This window comes from Rhinoderma darwinii, chromosome 5 (assembly GCF_050947455.1).
Source record: "Rhinoderma darwinii isolate aRhiDar2 chromosome 5, aRhiDar2.hap1, whole genome shotgun sequence".
Taxonomy (NCBI): Eukaryota; Metazoa; Chordata; class Amphibia; order Anura; family Rhinodermatidae; genus Rhinoderma; species Rhinoderma darwinii.
In genome coordinates, this window is record NC_134691.1 from 41,248,890 (window position 1) to 41,265,561 (window position 16,672).

At 45.2% G+C, this 16,672-nt stretch overlaps 1 protein-coding gene across 1 annotated transcript; it reads left to right on the plus strand.

Moving 5' to 3' along the window:
• Nucleotides 1-5,544: 5,544 nt before the first annotated feature.
• KLF10 (KLF transcription factor 10) lies at nucleotides 5,545-10,259 on the plus strand. The gene is made up of 4 exons (XM_075827998.1): nucleotides 5,545-5,841; nucleotides 8,247-8,477; nucleotides 8,667-9,519; nucleotides 9,824-10,259. Exons 1-4 carry the CDS (start codon nucleotides 5,830-5,832, stop codon nucleotides 10,081-10,083), a joined length of 1,356 nt encoding a protein of 451 aa, XP_075684113.1. The 5' UTR covers nucleotides 5,545-5,829; the 3' UTR covers nucleotides 10,084-10,259.
• The last annotated feature ends 6,413 nt before the right edge of the window (nucleotides 10,260-16,672 follow it).

Consider the following 16,672-nt stretch of genomic DNA (forward strand, 5'->3'; position numbering starts at 1 on the left):
TTGCTTTCAATGGGCAGATGTTTGTCAGCGCTATTGAGGCGCTATTTTCGGACGTAATTCGGGGCAAAAACGCCCGAATTACGTCCGTAATTAGTGCGTGTGAACATACCCTAACAGTTATATGTATGCTAAAATGGCACCATTAAAAAATATAATTTGCCCCACAAAAAAAAGCCTTCATATGACTACGTAGACAGAAATATAAAAAAGTTCTGGCTTTTGGAATACGGTGGTAAAAAAAAAAAACCTAAAAAATGTGTTGTGTCCTGAAGGCCAAAGTATGGCGCATCCCTAAATGTTACGGCTGAACAATGTATTTCCATATAAAGTGTACAAACTGGTCCTCAAACGTGGACATACCTTTTACGCTAAGGGTATGTTCACACGCAAACTCAAAAACGTCTCAAAATACGGAAAACAGCTCAAGGGAAAACAGCTCCTGATTTTCAGGCGTTTTTTTAAGCCACTCGCGATTTTCGCTGTGTTTTTTTTACGGGTGTTTTTGGAGCTTTTTTCGAGTCAATGAAAAACGGCTCCACAAACGTCCCAAGAAGTGACCTGCACTTCTTTTTCGAGGCCGTTTTTTTTACACTGCTTTTTGAAAAACGGACGTAAAAAACGCCGCGAAAAACGCTGCTTCTGATTTTTCGGCCTTTTACGGCCCGAAAAAAGGCCGTGTGAACATACCATAAGGATATGTTCACACGCAAACGCAAAATACGTCTGAAATTACGGAGCTATTTTCAGGCGAAAACAGCTCCTGATTTCTTTTGCAAGTACTCGTGTTTTTCGCGGATGTAATTGGAGCTGTTTTTCAATGGAGTCAATGAAAAACGGCTCCAAAAACGTCCCAAGAAGTGACATGCACTTCTTCTTTTGACAGCGACGCGTAAAATGACAGCTCGTCTGAACAGAACATCGTAAGACCCATTGCAAGCAATGGTCAGATGTTTGCCGACGTATTGGAGCCGTCTTTTCAGGCGTAGTTTGAGGCGTAAAACGCCCGAATTACATCTGAAAATACGCCGTGTGCACATACCCTTACAATGCAAGTCCTAAAAGTATGTTCACAGAGGTCGGAAAAACTCTGCAGCAAATCCGACCTAGATACCACAAGTAATTCCGGACGAAAGTCACGTTTAATTTGGTACAGATTTTCAACCAGATTTGCCGCTGTGGTGAAAAAAGCACATACTCATCTCCCCGTCGTATTCATAGCGGCACGTCACTCTTCCCAGGGTTGATGTCAGTACTGTCGGTCTCTTGGGATGATAACGTTTTCTCAGATGTGACCGTTGCAGCCTGTGATTGACTGCAGCGGTTAGGGTATGTTCACACGGCAACGCCAAATACGTCTGAAATTACGGAGCTGTTTTCAGGAGAAAACAGCTCCTGAATTTCAGACGTTTTGACAAGTGCACGCGTTTTTCGCGGCGTCTTTTACGGACGTAATTGGAGCTGGTTTTCATTGGAGTCAATGAGAAACGGCTCCAATTACGTCCCAAGAAGTGACATGCACTTCTTTGAGGCGGGCGTCTTTTGACGCGCCGTCTTTTGACAGCGGCGCGTAAAAAAAAAGCCCGTCTGCACAGAACACCATAAGACCCATTGAATTCAATGGGCAGATGTTTGCAGACGGTTTGGAGCCGTTTTTTCGGACGTAATTCGAGGCGTAAAACGCCTGAATAACGTCCGTAAATAGCGCGTGTGAACATATCCTAACATGGGATAAAACATCAACAAAGGAGACCGTCAGCACTGAGACCAGACGGGGAAAAAGTGAGGCTTCGCTATTGGAGAGATGAGTATGGACTTTTTTTTTTTTTTTTTTCTCTACTTGCAATTTCTACTATGAATTTGCAAATTTTCTACGTCAAAAATTGCAACATTTGCTATTTCCTACGTCATTTCACTTCCCAATTTAATTAGATAGTGAAAGTTTGCAATAAATATGCAACCATTCTGCTAAATAAATTGACCTGCTGTGAATCAAAAAAAATCCACAGCAGTTACGCTACGTGTGAACGCAGCCTAACGAGGACAAGAAATAAGGTCCGAGACCCAGTCCATGCACTCTGGTGGTCCTAACTTGCGGTTATTCTGAATTCAGTCCGTGTGCTGTGATATTACACGTTAATTGTTGGATTCGTGGTTTCTTTCCAGTTTTTCTTGTCCTTACACAAATCATTTTATATCTCACGGTCATCAGAAGCAGAACGCATTATCTGTCATACATACACAGGATAGGTTACAGGGTGAAGGTACATTTTCTTCTGCGCCTCCAGTCCTCTCTGTATAGCCGGGGTCATTTAAGAGGAATATTAAAGGGGCTGTCTGGAAACGGGACCGTTTTTCATACTGATGACCTATGCACAGGATAGGTCATCAGTATATGATCGGTGGGGGTCCGACAAATCTGGGTGTCGGAACCCCACAATCATATACAGATGACCTATCCTGTGGATAGGTCATCAGTATGAAAAACGGTCCCGTGCCCGGACAACCCCTGGAAAATAACCTGTAAAGAAGAAACAATGGATAAATAAAAGGATTTGCCACCAATCATGGGTGCAGTAAATAATCCTAGAACTGTTTCTATGTAAAACTGGGATCACAATCCGCAGAAAATGTTCAATATGTGGGTGATTTTTTTAAATCTTCTCCGATTACCTGCAACAGTTTTCCACTTTCGATTTTCTGCCTGCAAATCCAGATAGAAAATCTGCAATAAATCCGCTACGTGTGCAGGAGGCCTTTAGGTCACTGTCTCCAGTACTTGTAAACAAAAACTAGGAATAACACGAGTCAGGTTCTGATCACACGTGTGTCGCTTTTTCCGTTGTTCTGTTCCCTTATAGGAGCAGAACGAGAATAACTGAAATGCTGGATCACTCGCCTGATGGAAACCATTGACTTTAAAGTGTAACTAAATGTTTAAAAAACTTTTGACATGTCATAGTGACTTGTCAGAAGTTTTGATCAGTGGGGGTCCGAGCACTGAGGCCCCACCGATGGCTAAAATGAGGCGGTAGAAGCGCTCGGGTGAGCGATGTGCAGCTTAGTTTCTGATCGTCTTACCTCGGAGCAGTGTGCGGGCTCAATAGAAAGTCTATGAGTCCATACACCGCTTGCTCGACTGTCAACCTGAGCGCTTCTGCTGATTCGTTTTAGCGATCGGTGGGAGTTTCAGCACCCAGACCCCACTGGTCAAAACTTCTGAGATATCACTATGACATGTCAAAAGTTTTATAAAAGTTTAGTTACCCTTTAAAGAGAATCTTTCACCTCCCCATACATGTGTAGCTGAGTGCAGCATGCAATGGGCAGGGCTTCACAAACCCTGGGGCACTTTTTTTTCCACCCCCCTCCGTTACTTAGATATCGGTGCCGTTATATTTGGCGCCCGATATTTAAATAACCCCCTGAACTGTCAATGGGGCGTGTATTGGCAAAGGGGCATGTTACTATGGCTGTGACACTGTCCAATCAGATATGGACAGGGTTACAGCAAGAGCAAGGAGAGTGTGCGTGCGCACGCTCTCACTCCAGTTTTCAAGATGTCTTCTGGCGAACTTGCAAGGGGGCGTGTCACTGCTGCGGACAGTGTAAGAGCTGGGGAGAGCGCGCATGCGCGCTCTCATCTCTTCAGCTCTTGCGAGAGATCAGTCTTGTATTGTCTGCCGAACTGGAAAGGGGACGTGTCTCTGCTACGGACAGTGCAAGCGCTCCCCAGCTCTTACAATGTCCGTAGCAGTGACACGCCCCCTTGGCAGTTCGGCAGAAGACTGATCTTGAAAGCTGAAGAGTGAGAGCGTGCACACACATTCTCTCTCTCCTCGCTCTTGCTTTGGCACTGTCCATATCTGATTGGACAGTGTCCAATTGCCAGTACACGCCCTGTTGACAGTTCGGGGGGTTATTTAAATATCGGGCGCCAAATATAACAGCACTGATATCTAAATAACGGTGGGAGGTAGAAAAAAAATGTAAAGTGCCCCAGGGTTTGTGCAGCCCTGACCATTACATGCTGCACATGCATGGGGAGGTGAAAGGTTCTCTATAATGAGTGCCGTTGGGTTTCTGTCAGTTTGCCTGACAAAATAGTGCTGCATGCTGCGCTATTTTATCCGGTAAAAACGAAGGAATCTGCCTTTAACTAAGCCTCTGAAGCAGATGTGAACAGGACCTTACAAATATTTCCATTATATTTTTTTCTGTGTAGGTTCCACTCGTTTGTTTTTTAATAGCAATTCGTATCATATTTAAGCAGTGACTGCACTTTCGCAAAACTTTTGATATGTCGTAGGGCTCAGACGAAAGTGCGTTAAATCTGTCCGTGTGCTTTGCGTGTGACGTGTTTTTCACGCACTCCCAAGCACTTTTTGTTTTTTAAATGTAATTGATGCATAAAACACGGACAGCACACGGATGTCGTCCATGTGCTGTCCGTGGTTTCACGCACCCATTGACTTAAATGGGCGACTAGTTGCGTGAAAAAAACCAATATAGGACATGAAGTGAGTTTCACACAACGGACTCTCGCTGCCTGACAACTCACGCATGTGTGAATAGCCCCATTGAAATCAATAGGTCCGTGTGCTGTGTGTTGAATGTGCGTCCGTGTGCTGTCCGTGGTTTTCACGCACCCATTGACTTCACTGGGTGTGTGATGCACCAAAAACGCACAAGTATAGGACATGCAGTGAGTTTCACACAGCGGACACTGCGTGAAAAACACTGAATGGCGCCATTGACTTGCATAGGTCCGTGTGACGTCCGTTATTTTTACGTGCATAACACGGATGTGAAATACGCTTGTGTGAATAAGGCCTAAGACTGAAGACGGTTTATACAACGTAATTGTAAGCTCGTCTTCAGCCTCAGGAGCACCGATGACAGCCAAAGATGCATTGTGCCCGTCTGAGCGCTTCTGCCCCTTCATTTCAGCAATGGGGGGGGGTCTCAGCGCCACCACAATCAAAACTTCCGATACGTCTCTATGACCTATCAAAAGTTTTGCGAAAGTGCAGTCACTTTTTAAAGGGGTATTTTCCAACTCACACGTTTATAGCATAACCCAGTGGCCAAAAAAAACCAACGCCTATACTCAGCCTCGTATGGAAACGTGGGTTTAGATTTGCGGCAAAACTGGGACAAAATCTATCAGATTTCACCCGTGAGATCTCCAGGGAATCTGCGGAAAACTCTGCCACGCCGAAACTTATCCTAATGTAAAGAGTTGCCCCTCCTCCATGTTTTGGACGCACTCCTGATGCAAAATACACAAGTGTGAATGAGGTCTAAGAAACTTTAAGGGGTACAGCTCCCACATACAATGCCTGATAATATAATCTCTATATAATAATGGAAGATCATTCCCGCGGATGTGGCCGGAGGACAAAGGCTGCAGGACCTGCGATCACACATCCAGTCCTTCCTCTGCATTTTGTGGGCTTCGGCGAGGGGGAAGGGAACAAAAAGCAGGATTGAGACGTGACAATTAGTCACGCAGCCTCCTCGCGGGTCCCTCCCCCTGGATGAGTGTGGAGGATGCCGGGGATGGTGCATCACTATGGGACTTCCCGGGCAGCTCAAGCCCCGGCCGCTCTGGACCACGCACTGACTACAGCGCTACCATGCCGCTTAGCAGCAGCTGTTCACGTGCGATCTGGCTACTGATTGGCTGCCGCTTTACACACCTTTGCCGCTGATTGGCTGAGGCTTTCCCCGCCCGGGTCTACGTTCTATGAGCAGCAGTACTATCTGAATGGAGCAGCTAGAGAAGCTTTGTATAGAAACCGAGCACATCAACAGCTACACTGCCCGTCAATGCCCAGCGAGGTAAGTCACTGCCATCCCTAAACCAGGCGAGCCCATCTACTGCAGGTGTCAGGGGGGAGACACCCGACTGGGTAGGAGTCCTAAACAAATTAATGCTGAATAATTACGAAATTATTCCCTATGCAATTTAAACTTGTAGTGCACGGGATGGATCTGTGTAGTGTTTTGCAGCCTTCAGTGCATTCTGGGAGTTGTAGTTTCACAGCCACAGGTTTTATATCATTTGTTGTTTCTTTGTTTTGCAAGCCGTAAAGAAATTGATGGTTTGGAGTCAGTTTGCATGAAGTTGGGCTTTATATAGGCTATACATGCATAGTATATATACATTGTCTATTGTAATACACGACTGCTCATTCTGGACGACTGTTTGGCTATTTAGCACACCTTATTTATAGGCAGTATAAAGTATTGGCTGCCTCAGGCATCTCTGGTAATTGATCCTATTATGTGACCGGTTCATTAGCCCAGATAGGTCGTCATGTCACGTACCGGCTCATTACTTCTACTAATATGTATTATTGTGGTCGGTTACCTGTAATAATAACGTGTAGCGGGTTCACAGAGACGTGTGCGCGTCCCCGTGTGTGTATATATATGTACGTAGAGCGGAGACGCGCCTTGACAGAAACTAGGTGAAAGGTAACAGCGGCAGGTCCCTGAGTTCACGCATCCGAAGGTTGTAAGGCAGCAGCTGATCACGCTTACTTCACGTGCACGCCCCAGAGACTGCTAGCCAATCGCAGCGCGTCCTAGTATACTTTTCTAGCCAATGGGCGTCGTCGGGGGCGGTGATTGGCTGCGGCGCAGCAGTGCTGTGTTTGTGTAACTGGGGTGAGAGGCGGGAGTACGTGTGGGAGAGCAACACAAAGGCTTACAAGAACTCTGCTCCACAGTCACATGACTTGTATTGGCAGCTGTCCCACTAGGGAGGGGGTAGAGGTTAAAAACAGAAATATAATAATGACCTAATGTGACCAACGCATTATAAATGATTGTTACTTCATATATAAGAGCTGGCTTGTACTAATAAAACGCCCACGAGGGCTTATTCAAGGGTCAGTAAGGTGGCGGCAAAGACTAAGGGTGTAACTAAGGGGCCCTGCTTGTAGTTGGGCCATGTTCACCTCAAATTTGCCCCATACAGTTGGCGACACTAAAGTATATGTCAGACATGGCCCAAACGCCACGTAAACAGCCTTAAAGGAGGGATTGGTGGGAGTCCGACCCATTGATCGGAAGGGACCGGGTCTCGTAATTCTGGAGGAAAGTAGTCCTATGAAGCGGTAGCCAAGGAAGCGCTCTGCTGCTCTATGCCACTCGTGGGCATATTCACGTGTGTTTTTTTTTGTTTATTTTTTTGTAACGTGTGAATATCGTGTTTTAACCCCCCCCCCCCCCACCGCAACCATTTTTCGGATTTTCACTTTTGTTTTTTCCTCCCCACCCTCCTTGCGGGGCGAGCTGTAACTTTATATTGGTACCATTTTTGGGTACATCAGACTTTTTGATCACTTTTTATTTTGTTTTTTGTGGGCGTTGAAGTGACCAAAAAAACAGCAATTCTGATGTTGTTTTTTTTAAATATTTTACGGAGTTCACCGTGCAGACTAAATGATATATTGTAATAGTTCAGACACGTCGATACCAGTTATGTTAGCTTTTTAATTTCTTTTACATTGTGCTTATGGAAAAAGGTGTTTTTGTTTTAAACTTTTTACATTTTTTTATTTATTAAAAAAACTTTATTTGACAGTTTTTTTTTTTACTTAGAGGACTTTAACCAGCGATCGTTAGATCGCTTACACGATGTACTGCAATAATAATGTACTGCAGTATATCGTGATCCTGACCGTCTCCTATGAAGCCCTGCCGGAGGGAGTACAAAGATGGGGGGCCTTCATCAGGTTGCCGTGCCAGCCAACGGCACCCTCCCCCGATCTTGCTGCTGGGGGCCGTTGGAACGGTACAGGGGGTCTCTCCCGCCCCCCTGTTTTTAGTCCTTTAAATGCCCCGGTCGCTATTGACCGTGGCATTTAATGGGTTAAAGAAGCGGGATCCCGCTCGTTACCTGGAAGTGTTGGCTGTAACACACAGCCGAGATACTCGCTCTAATGGAGCAGTCTCAGCCCGTGAGCCCGCTCTATACTCCGCCACCCGGTGTGCGCCGTACATATATACGGTGGATGTCGGGAAGGGGTTCAAAAAAAGCATTGTATAAATACACCTTATGGCCTATGGGAGGCGCAGAAACAGTTTCTCGTGAGCGCGCCTATGTGTCACGTGACAAAACCCTCGTACAACAACATAACTTTCGTTGATGCCAGTGAAATCATCATACTTTTTTTTTTTTTTTTTTTTTTACAATCAGTCAAGTAAATATTTATTGCTTTTTTCCTTTATACTAGATGGACAAAATGGAAGTTCTTAGAAATTATCCCTATGGTAGCACTTCCTGGAAATCTGCTCCGGAGAAGGGTGACTTTGAAGCCGTGGAGGCTCTTATGTACATGAGCAACCGCTGGAAGCCGGAGTCCAAAAGTTACACTGATTTGAGACCAATTACTCCGGCGTCTGACCTGTCGGAGAGTGAAGATAGCTTGATGCCAGCGGAGTTCAGCGGCAGCATGCCCGCCTTTGTAAGTGTGTGCTGCTTTGTTTACCTTCAGAAATTGTGCAACTGTACTCCAGTATATTGCTTTGACCTGTCCTTTAAAGTGTGCGGCCTTGATAACTTGGCTTGGAGATAATGAATTATTATTGATTTTGCTAAATTGCATTATTTTCGTTTATTAGATGACCTCATCGTTTCTTGTATTTCTTTCCAGTGCCTGACCCCACCATACAGCCCTTCTGAGTTTGAGATGTCCCATTCCCCTGGCATCACCCCTCTGTATCCAGTACCAACTACTGAGAAAAACAGGTCTGCCACGAACATGAACCCAAGTTATTTTTGCCCAACGCAACCGAAAGCCCAAGTGACCAGCGTCATCCGCCATACTGCAGATGCTCCGCTCTACAATCAATATCCTGTATTGCCCAAAAATTGTGAAGGTCCTATTGCAAACCGCAACATTCAACAGAGAGGCTCGTCTGGCATGATGGTGCCAACAAGTGAAAATAGCAGATGTCATCAGATCAAGACTGAAATACAGACTGCGCCCGTTGTCCTGCCCGTACCTCATAACCCTGCTCCTACCAGTCACCAGAATTGCACTGGCAAAGCAAATTCTGATTCTTACCTAATTCCAATGCAAATCCCTTCCCCGCCACTGCTAGTTTCCACCCCTTTACCTGCAAATGCCATGTCACAGGTGCCAGTCTTGTGTCAAATGGTTCCCTTCTCTTCCAACAATTCCATGGTGACAACCGTACTTGCAAACACTTCTGCCCAGTCCCCAGCAGTCCTGCAGCCTCTGTTTTACATGGGAGCGCAAGTGCCAAAAGGCACAGTGATGTTTGTAATGCCACAGCCTGTAGGGCAAAGTACAAAAACTGTTGTGTCCAGTGGTCATCGACTATCACCAATTGCACCAGCACCAGGCGTTGCGCCTTCAGAAGGAAAGGTCTCCTCACACCTCGATACTTCCCGAATTAGAAGTCATATCTGCAGCCAACCCGGGTGTGGCAAGACTTACTTCAAGAGCTCCCATTTGAAGGCACATATGAGAACACATACAGGTAAGATGCCAGGTCTCAAGTGTAATCAGTCTAGGACAGCGATCAGCAACCTTCGGCACTCCAGCTGTTGTAAAACTACAATTCCCATCATGCCCTGGCAGCCCTTGGCTGGAATAATAAGGAATTTGGCTGTCCGTGCATGTTGGGAGTTGTGGTTTTACAACAGCTGGTGTGTCGGAGGTTGCTGACCCCTGGTCTAGGATGGGGTTTAGTATAATCTTGACGACATTTTTTAACCCATAAATGGTAAATTCTCAACTATTTGTGTGCAGCTTGTTTAATTAGCATTTTTATTTGTTTACAGGAGAAAAACCCTTCAGCTGTAGTTGGGAAGGTTGTGAAAGAAAGTTTGCTCGCTCCGACGAACTGTCTCGGCACCGCCGAACACACACAGGAGAGAAGAAGTTTGCATGTCCGAAGTGCGACCGTCGATTTATGCGCAGCGATCACCTGACCAAGCACACACGGCGCCACCTATCAATGAAAAAACTCCCTACTTGGCAAATGGAAGTGAGCAGGCTAAGTGACATCGTCATGCCGCAGGCCTCGGCTCCTGTCCAGTGAAGGCACCCGCAGAGCTTGCATCTCTCGGGTAAAAGCGGTCATGGTCCTAACCATGATGAAGGATCACGTCCACTCCATTATGGATGTGAGTCTGGTCCGAACCATCTTTCTCGGAAGGAAATGTGGTCCATGAAGGAATGATGGCAAATACAGACAGACTTTGACGAAGGCTCGGGTTCTTAGGGGGGATTCACACGAGCGTGTATTCGGTCCGTGCGGGCTGCGTGGTTTTCACGCGGCACGCATGGACCAATACAAGTCTATGGGGCAGTACAGACAGTCCGTGCTTTTTGCGCAGCGTTTGTCTGCTGCGCAAAAAGCGCGACAGGTTCAATAACTCTGCGTATTTCGCGCATCACGCACCCATTGAAGTCAATGGGTGCGTGAAAATCACGCGCACCACACGGAAGCACTTCCGTGGGACGAGCGTGATTCGCGCAACAGCAGTGAAAAGGATGAATGAAAACAGAAAAGCACCACGTGCTTTTCTGTTTCCAAGCATCCAAACGGAGTGTCTTTGCGAGGAGCGAACCCCGACAACCGAGGCAAACTTCACCGGGTTCGGCCAAACTCGTTTTGGCCGAACCCGGCAAAAAAATTCCGGTCCGCGACGTCGGGAGAGATTCACTGTGCATGGTGCTGAAAGAGTTAAACTGTTTCAGCACCATGGACAGTGACTTGCGATCCCAAAATACATGAACCTGTAAAAAAAAACGAAGTTCTAACTTACCGATTACTCCTGTCTCCTTCCTGCAGTCCGACCTCCCGGGATGACACTTCAGTTCAAGTGACAGCTCCAGCCAAGCACAGGCTGCAGCGGTCACTTGGACTGCCGCGTCATCCAGGGAGGTGGGGCCCGATGTCAAGAGAGGCGCGTCACCAAGGACGCGTCACCAAGGACGCGTCACCAAGGCAACGGCCGGGAAGTTCTCGGTAAGTAGGAACTTTATCTTTTTTTTTTACAGGTTTTTCGCTGTTGTGTTCGGCATTCACTGTCGAGGGTGCTGAAAGAGTTAGCTCTTTCAGCACCTTGGACAGTGACGGGCGTCGACAAGCCTCATCTCTATGATGCCGGCTGCGCGAAAATCACGCAGCCGCGCATCAGACACGCATGACACACGCAGCTGTCAAATGGTTTTTGCGCTCGCAAAACGCTGCGTTGTTTGCGCGCGCAAAAACGCAACGTTCGTGTGAATCTCCCCTTATAGTTGTATTTTTTTCTGCATTGTTGAAATGTGTGAAGGCAGATCGTTAATGTGTAGAGCTGTCAAGTCCACGATGTGACCAGGATGATAAGAGGCGTGAATATTTTTACTGCTTACAATGTTCTGTAAGCTTCATAAGATTACCTGCTAAGAGAGGCTTAACCTTGACTATTACACACTCAACTGGTTAGTCATCTCTTGACATAACTAGGGGCTCTGTATAGCCCATACTCAATAGTACCCAGTGCCTGATTTACTAACACTTCTAGTTAAATATAAAAGCTAGTTACTATGCTCAATATACTTTGAGTAGTTAAAATTTTCTGTCGCTAACCTGATAATGACATTAACACGCGTTTCTAGGTTTCCTTAGAGCCCATAGTGGGGAAAAAAACAAATATTATATTTTTCAATGTGTTAACGTTGCTCTCAGGAATGATACATATTTTGTGAGATCTCCAGTTTACCAAAAAAATAGTTGCAGGATACTAACATTTTAAGGAGAGCTCCATTTTATATTTTGTTTTGCGTTTACAAAGGCTTGCCCTTTAGGCAGTGCAGGAATAGGATTGGTATCCGCCAGTCATTTTTAACATTACTTCAACCCAGCTACATGGGTATCTTGATGCCATTCTGTTTGGAAACCTATGCACTTTGTTAAAGATACCGGGGGGAATGTTTTTGGGCAAATGAAGTGGTTTTGAAATGGAGAGTAAAGGAAGCCATAAGAGTATACAGAGCAGATTGGGATCTGGCTGTAGTTATTGTGAAGAATAGTAAATCCTTAAAGGGGTTGTCCAGGATTAGAAAAAAGGGTGTTTGGGGGGGGGGGGGTGTTCCCAGAAACCGCTCCACCCTTGTCCATGCACGGTTTCTGGTATTGCAGCTCAGCCTCATTTTTTTTTGGTTTGTTCTTGCACTCTGTTTAGGCAAAATCTGTCGCGTCTGAATCCACCCTTACTATGAACTTACATGTGACCGGAATCCACGTTGCGCGTCTTTTTAGATCAGGAGCGAACAAGCCAACTAGACCATACCAGGAGCCAATTTTGATTTAGTTTTTTTTTTCTTAGCAGCCCGACAAAACTTTCTATAGACAAGACCTCAATCTAAGGCTTCCTTCAGAAGAACGAGAATTACGTCCGTGCAACGCGCGTGATTTTCACGCGCGTCGCACGGACCTATATTAGTCTATGGGGCCCAGCGGACATGTGCGGAATTTTTACTCAGCGTGAGTCCGCTGAAAAAAAAGTCACGACATGTCCGTTCTTTCGGCGTTTTGCGCGAATCACGCACCCATTGAAGTCAATGGGTGCGTGAAAACCATGCATGCCGCACGGAAGCACTTCCGTGCGAACTGCGTGATTCGCGCAACAGCTGTCAAAAGGATGAATGTAAACAGAAAAGCACCACGTGCTTTTCTGTTTACAAACATCCAAATGGAGTGTCATAATAATGGCGGCTGCGCGAAAAGCACGCAGCCGCGCATCATATGCTGCTGCCACACGGAGCTGTTTAGGGTTTTTTGCGCACGCAAAATGCCGCGTTTTTGCATGCGCAAAAACGCCATGCTTGTGTGAACCCAGCCTAAAACAGCCCAAAAAATGCAAACATTTGTAGGAGCATTGGCTACCTGGTTCATATCTATGATCCTCCCATCAGGCCGGGTTCATACAATGTGCTGGTTTTTGGCCACATTAATTAGCAGATGGACCCTGGAAATTATTTCTCCATTATTGGAAACCTCCAAAAAAAAATCCCATTGTGAATGCGTGACTAGACGTATTGTAGCGCAATCTCTTTTATATACTATAGAGAAGTATGTGCATATATGTATTCAGAGGAAATACATGCGTGCAATCATATATATTTACTTATGGTTCTGACATCTTATGGGGTGAAGGGAAAATTTCCATCCCCTCAATGTTTACTGACTCGAATATTACTTAATTTGATGTACTACAGTAAGAGAAGAAGCTGCAGGTTTCAGTTGCTTAAAGTGCATCTTTATTTTTAATTTGTGCGTTTGTTCGTTTTTGTTTTCTTTGTACTGCACTTTGGTTACAAATGTCTATAGAGATTTGGACAGAGAATTGATGAGGATAAAGTGTTATGAGATAATATATAATGTTATGTATTTAGACCTGTATAATATTAGAGTATGCCTCTTAGGCTTCGTTCACAACTGCGTTGTGGCATCCGTTTTAGCAGATTCGTTAAAATTTTTTAAAAAAAACGTACAGACTGACTGACTGATGCCAGACCAAGTGCAACAGGAGGCAAAATATGTTTGTTTTTGACGGATCAGTTTACCGGATTCGTAAAAAAAAACTGACTTTTCTTTCAGTTTGTGTCCATTTGTCATCAGTTATAACGGATCCGTTTTTATCTTTGCGTCTTTCTTGCTTTCATTTTCAGTCTGCGCATGCGCAGAAAAAAACGGATACGTTAAACGTAATGCATAACTGATACAAACTGATGGCATATCAGTTTGTATCCGTCATCCATTGACTTCAATGTTAAAAAAAAACGGAAAGCTCCTTTCCGTCGGGTTTTCTGTATTTTTGACGGGAAACAATAGCGCAGCAGACTGTGGTTTTTCTTCTGTCAAAAACACGGAAACCTGACGGAACGGAGCTCAACTGACCAGAACTGATTGCAAAAATAAAAAACGTTGAAGTCAATGTTTTTTTTTTTTAACTGAAACGCGAACTTCGGTTCTTGTGGTCCTCTGACGGATACGCTAGAACGGAAGCCACAATGCAGATGTGAACGCAGCCTTACCTGCACATAATGAAGAACACCTGTCAATCCAGTTTACACTGGCTTTATGCTTCCGGTAGGCTGTACTGCTATCACTGTATATCCAAACTATAAAAATGTCCGCCACCAGTTACAGCAGACAATTGGTACACGAGGCAATAGATATTGTTCAGATATTACAAGCTAAAGCTTTTATTATTCATTCTTGGAATGGATGTATGCAAAGACCAGAAGGGACATTTTTGTGACTATTACATATTTTTGCACAGTATTTCATACGTTGTACTTTATACACTTTAAAAAATAAAGAACAATTTTGTATCATTGGTGAGTGGATCTGAGTTGTTTATGATCACGCATGCAATGTGTAAATGTATCCAAACCATATTCTTGTATCGAATTCTCCAGTTAGGTAGTATAACATTAGGAAATATATACTGAGTAAATCACATGTGACCTTCCTTTAAAAGTGTTTTCACTACGACAACCCCGTTCATTTGCCCTATTAAGATATAGTGTGGGAGTCCACCACTCTAGACCCCCTTCTTAGGGAGCCCTGCTCTGTAAGGACCGTAGTTTTCATCCGTAATCTGGTAATTCATTCATAACTATAGGCCACGGACACCCTTCCGTTTATTTACGGATGTGTGTCCAAGCCGTAGAAATGATCCTATTATAGAACATGTCCTATTCTTGTCCGCAATTGCGGCACGTACTCGCCCATAGAGGTCTATGGGCGCTTCCGCAATTGCGGACGGCTACGATACATCCATTTCATGGATGGCCATTTACTTAAATGGAAGTCACGTAATGCGGTTTCCCATGCAGTGGCCACTTCAGGGGAAATGTAGGGCTGGCTATGGCTTCCATCGTCAAAATCAGCTAATCGCCACGCCGGCTTCATTTTAAAAATGGGGTTGTTTTCATGAGATGACCTCTTTTGATGTGGCAGCCCATAACCCAAAAACTGGCACTTATTTACTAGACAAAATTGCAATAGAAGATGGAACTTCACCAAAGCAGAAGACTGAATGGTGGGAACCAATTTGACAATTTTTTCTTTTCAAAACATAAACGTACCGCGTCTATAGGTAAACCTGACTCTGGGAATAACATAGCCTTTCTGTTTTTCCCCGTGTGTGTTCCTTTAGATAGCATTCTCTGTGTAATGGACGGTCATTGAGTTCAGTTGCACCCGAGTGACACCCGATAGTTTTCAAGGACCCATTCACTTTAGCGGGTGAATCGGGTCTGTGAAAACTGACCCCACTCTCCGATCCGTGGAAGGATAGGACATGTCCTATCTTTCCACTGATCACGGACGGAACCCGGCCAGCACACAACGGTCGTGTGCATTAGGCATAAGACTGGCACACAGGAATGAGAGATGGAAGAGTCAGGATTAGAGAGATAGCACTGTGTTCACTGGTAAACAACAGAAGAGCGTGTTATCAAGGAAGTAGAACTGTAAGGGTATGTTCACACGCTCAGTTAAACGGCTGACAATTACGGCGCTGTCTTCTGAGAAAACAGCCTCTGATTTTCAGACGTTTTTTGAAGCTGAAAATGTTTTTTTCAGTCGTTTTTTTCTAGACCTTTTTGGAGCTGTTCTTCGATTGACATAACGAAAAACCGCTCCAAAAATGGCTCAGGAAGTGACATGCTCCTTTTTACGGGGCGTTTTTTACCCGCTGTTTTTTAAAATGGTCGTGTAAAAAAAACAGCCCGTCTGAGACAAACTGCGTTTTTACCATTGAATTCAATGGGCAGATGTTTGGAGGGGTTCAGCTACTGTTTTTCTGGGCGTTTACGCCCCTGAAATGCGCCTGAAAACACAGCGTGTGAACATACCTCAAGGGTATGTTCACATGCTTAACCAAAAACGTCTGAAAATACGGAGCTGTTTTCAAAGGAAAACAGCTCCTGATTTTCAGACTTTTTTTTTAGCAACTCGCGTTTTTCACAGCGTTTTTTACGGACGTTTTTGGAGGTGTTTTTCTATAGAGTCAATGAAAAACGACTCCAAAAATGTCCCAAGAAGTGACATGCACTTCTTTTTTGCGGCCGTTTTGAAAAAAAAACGGCCCGTCGGAACAGACCGCCGTTTTTCCCATTGAAATCAATGGGCAGATGTTTGGAGGCATTCTGCTTCCAATTTTTCGGCCTTTTACGGCCCGCAAAACGGACGAAAATAAGCCGTGTGAACATACCCTTAGGCTTCCTTCACACACACTTTATGGGTGGTGTTTTTTAGTAAAAGGGTACGTGCGGGGGGTGTGGCCAGGCGCACAGCGGGAACAGTCGCTTGGTTTGATAGCGCCGTACTGAACCCATGTTTTAATCGTCCTGCAGACATCTTACCTGGGTCACACTTGCTTGGTAGCGGCACTGAAGAACGTGGTGATACACAGAGGGAGGAATGGGTCCTACCCGTGGTCAGTCAGCGGCTGAAAAGCTCCAGGAATATGCCAGAGGAGATGGGCAAGATGGTGGCTGCTCCCTTATGCCAAAGCGTGCCCGCAGGTCTGATGGCGCTGCTAAATCTGCGGCTGCTGGCGCTTCTGCAGCGGGAAAAACTACACCCACCCTGCAAGAAGTTTCTGAGACGTTACTTCAAGCCA